This window comes from Myotis brandtii, unplaced genomic scaffold, assembly GCF_000412655.1.
Source record: "Myotis brandtii unplaced genomic scaffold, ASM41265v1 scaffold250, whole genome shotgun sequence".
NCBI classification, from domain to species: Eukaryota; Metazoa; Chordata; class Mammalia; order Chiroptera; family Vespertilionidae; genus Myotis; species Myotis brandtii.
The window spans coordinates 2,073,526-2,076,097 of record NW_005359478.1 but is presented as its reverse complement, the minus strand read 5'-3'; the positions used below and the strand labels follow the sequence as shown (position 1 = coordinate 2,076,097).

Here is a 2,572-nt window from a genome sequence, read left to right as displayed (position 1 = left end):
TCAGGGTCCCTCACCCCACCCGGGCACCGGCCCCCTCATCCCGCGCCCACGCCACCGCTGCTGCTGCCACGGTCACACAGCGACCCCGGCATCGCCTCCTCCAGCAACACTGGTGAGTACCCCCCGCCCCGCAAGGTTCAGGAAGGGGAGGCGCTGGGAGTGAAGGACCAGCGATGGCCATCAGGGTCTGGAATGGTTGAGATCCCAGAAGAAGATGAAAGAGCGAGTTCAGTCCCGCGAGTGCTCGCCTCCTAGAAACACGGCCTCCATAGCTTTGGGCTGAAAGAGGATTTGTTTTTGAAACCCAAACCCACAGCTCCCAGCTTGGGCCAGCCACCAAGCCTCAGGTTCTTACCTGCAAAGCAGGCACAACAATAGTCCCTCCACCCTCGGCTGCATGCGAGTTACTGAGAAGTGAGGTGCTGCGAGTCAATGCTGAGCACAGGCCGTGCTCATGATCACCATCGTGTGCCAGGCACGGGGGAGGATGTCGCTGTGAGCGATACCGCCTTGGTGAATGGTACCACCGGTGGGCAGAGACGATGCCCCCTGGGTTGGGGATGGGGTGTGGGAGCTGTGAAAGCTCCTCTGGGCTTGCATTCTCACAGGAGGGTGGTAGGCTGGGCAGGTGTGTCCATTGAGCAAGGCCCTGTCTGGCTCTCCCTCCACAGCTGACTTCAGGGACCTTTATACCAAAGTGTTTGAGGAAGAAGCTGCTTCTGTTTCCTCTGCAGATACAGGTCAGGCGTGTGGTTAGTGCTCGGGGGCTGGGGGCTGGGGGCGTGCTGCCTGGCCCTCTCTGCACCTCCCATTCCACCCATTCATATTCTCTCTCTCTCTCTCTCTCTCTCTCTCTCCAGGGCTCTGCTCTGAAGCCTGCCTCTTCCATCTAGCCCGCTGCCCTTCCCCCAAGTTGCTACGTGCTCATTCAGCCGGGAAACGGCGCCCTGTTCCCACCTACCAGAAGGTCCCCTTGCCCTCGGGCCCTACACCTGCCCACTCCCTGGGGGACCTGAAGGGCAGCTGGCCGGGCCGGGCCTTGGTCACCCGTTTCCTCCAGATGTCCAGGAAGACCCCGGACCCCAGTGGGAACGGAGCCCATGGGCATAAGCAGGTAGGCATTAGGGGAGCCTGGGAAGATGCCCAGGAAAGCCTGGGGCTTCGGGCTGGGCCACATGGATGTCCTCTCCTGTGTCCCCTTCAGGTGCCCCGGAGCCGGTGGGGACGGCCAGGCCGAGAGAGTCTCCATCTTAGAAGCTGCGGGGATCTGAGCTCCGGCTCCTCCCTGCGGCGCCTCCTGTCTGGCCGCAGGCTGGAGCGGGGTACTCGCCCCCACAGCCTCAGCCTCAATGGGGGCACCCGGGAGACAGGGCTCTGATGTGGGCTTCTTGCTGCATTGAACAGATCCAGGTGAATGCTGGGGCTACAGGCCCCAGCTGGTTGGGACCAGCAGCCTCCAGCCTTCCCTTGCACTGGCTGACACAGAGAGAAACTCGCTGTATACCCACTGTTACTCCTTTCTCTCCTACCTCGGGCCCCTGCTGCTTGTCTCTGCTTCTCTGGCCTGGGAGAGCTTCTGTCCTATACTGCATGGGTGTTCAGGCTGTGGGGGAGATACCCTGCTTACAGCACTGGAGGAAGAAAATAATCAAGTCCTGCCCCACCCCCCAACCCCCAGCATGAGAGTAACTCTCTCTGATTTGTCAGGGGCCCTATGGCCAGGGCAAGGCCTGCCCAGGGTGTTGAAGCCTAAGGGGCTGTGTGCCTATACAACTGGGTGGTGAAGCATGAAGAGTCATAAAAACCTGGGTGGCCTCCCAGCTCTGCCACCTCTAGCTGCATGACCTTGGGCAAGTTATTTAACCTCAGTGTCCTGACCTGTAAAACACTGCGAGGGCAAATGTTTGTAAAACCCTTAACACACTGTAAGCCTTCAATAAATTTCAATTTCCCCCTTCCCTTCTGGATTATTTTTTATCATCAATGAAATTTGTTCTAGTGTCTCTTACAGATAAAACTCCCTCAAGACTGACATTCCTTTCAGCTGCCACACTGTATCTCTGCTCCTTTTCATAGCAGAATGTTTTCTCTTCCTTCCCTGCACTCCACTACCGATTCCCAGGCGCGGCTCTTGATAAAGTTTTCAGCAACCAAGAAGTGGCCATTTCTCTGCCTGCTGCTCAAACTCTAACAGGCCTTTACCCAGAAAATCGGCATCTTTCTTCTTGACTTTTTCCCTTTCTTGTCTTAAAAAAATACCATGTTCTCCTATTTTTTCCTCCTACTTTACCCTCTTGGTATCCTTTGAAGCCTTTACACCAGCGGTTCTCAACCTGTGGGTCGCGACCCCTTGGCGGTCGAACGACCCTTTCACAGGGGTCGCCTAAGACCATCCTGCATATCAGATATTTACATTACGATTCATAACAGTAGCAACATTACAGTTAAGAAGTAGCAACGAAAATAATTTTATGGTTGGGTCACAGCATGAGGAACTGTATTTAAAGGGCCAGAAGGTTGAGAACCACTGCTTTACACCTCTGCTGGACGGATTAACACGGGAAGGCCCCAG

General features: G+C 56.1%; 1 protein-coding gene across 1 annotated transcript in view; it reads left to right on the top strand.

Annotated features, from left to right (window-relative positions):
* FAM189B (family with sequence similarity 189, member B) overlaps window positions 1-1,958 on the top strand; it is a 5,922-nt gene extending 3,964 nt beyond the window's left edge. Inside the window, exons 10-13 of the mRNA XM_005867714.2 lie at window positions 5-112; window positions 672-740; window positions 861-1,114; window positions 1,205-1,958. Coding sequence (XP_005867776.1) covers window positions 5-112; window positions 672-740; window positions 861-1,114; window positions 1,205-1,378 — 605 coding nt within the window. The 3' untranslated portion in view covers window positions 1,379-1,958. The remainder of the gene's footprint in view (window positions 1-4; window positions 113-671; window positions 741-860; window positions 1,115-1,204) is intronic.
* Window positions 1,959-2,572: the final 614 nt, after the last annotated feature.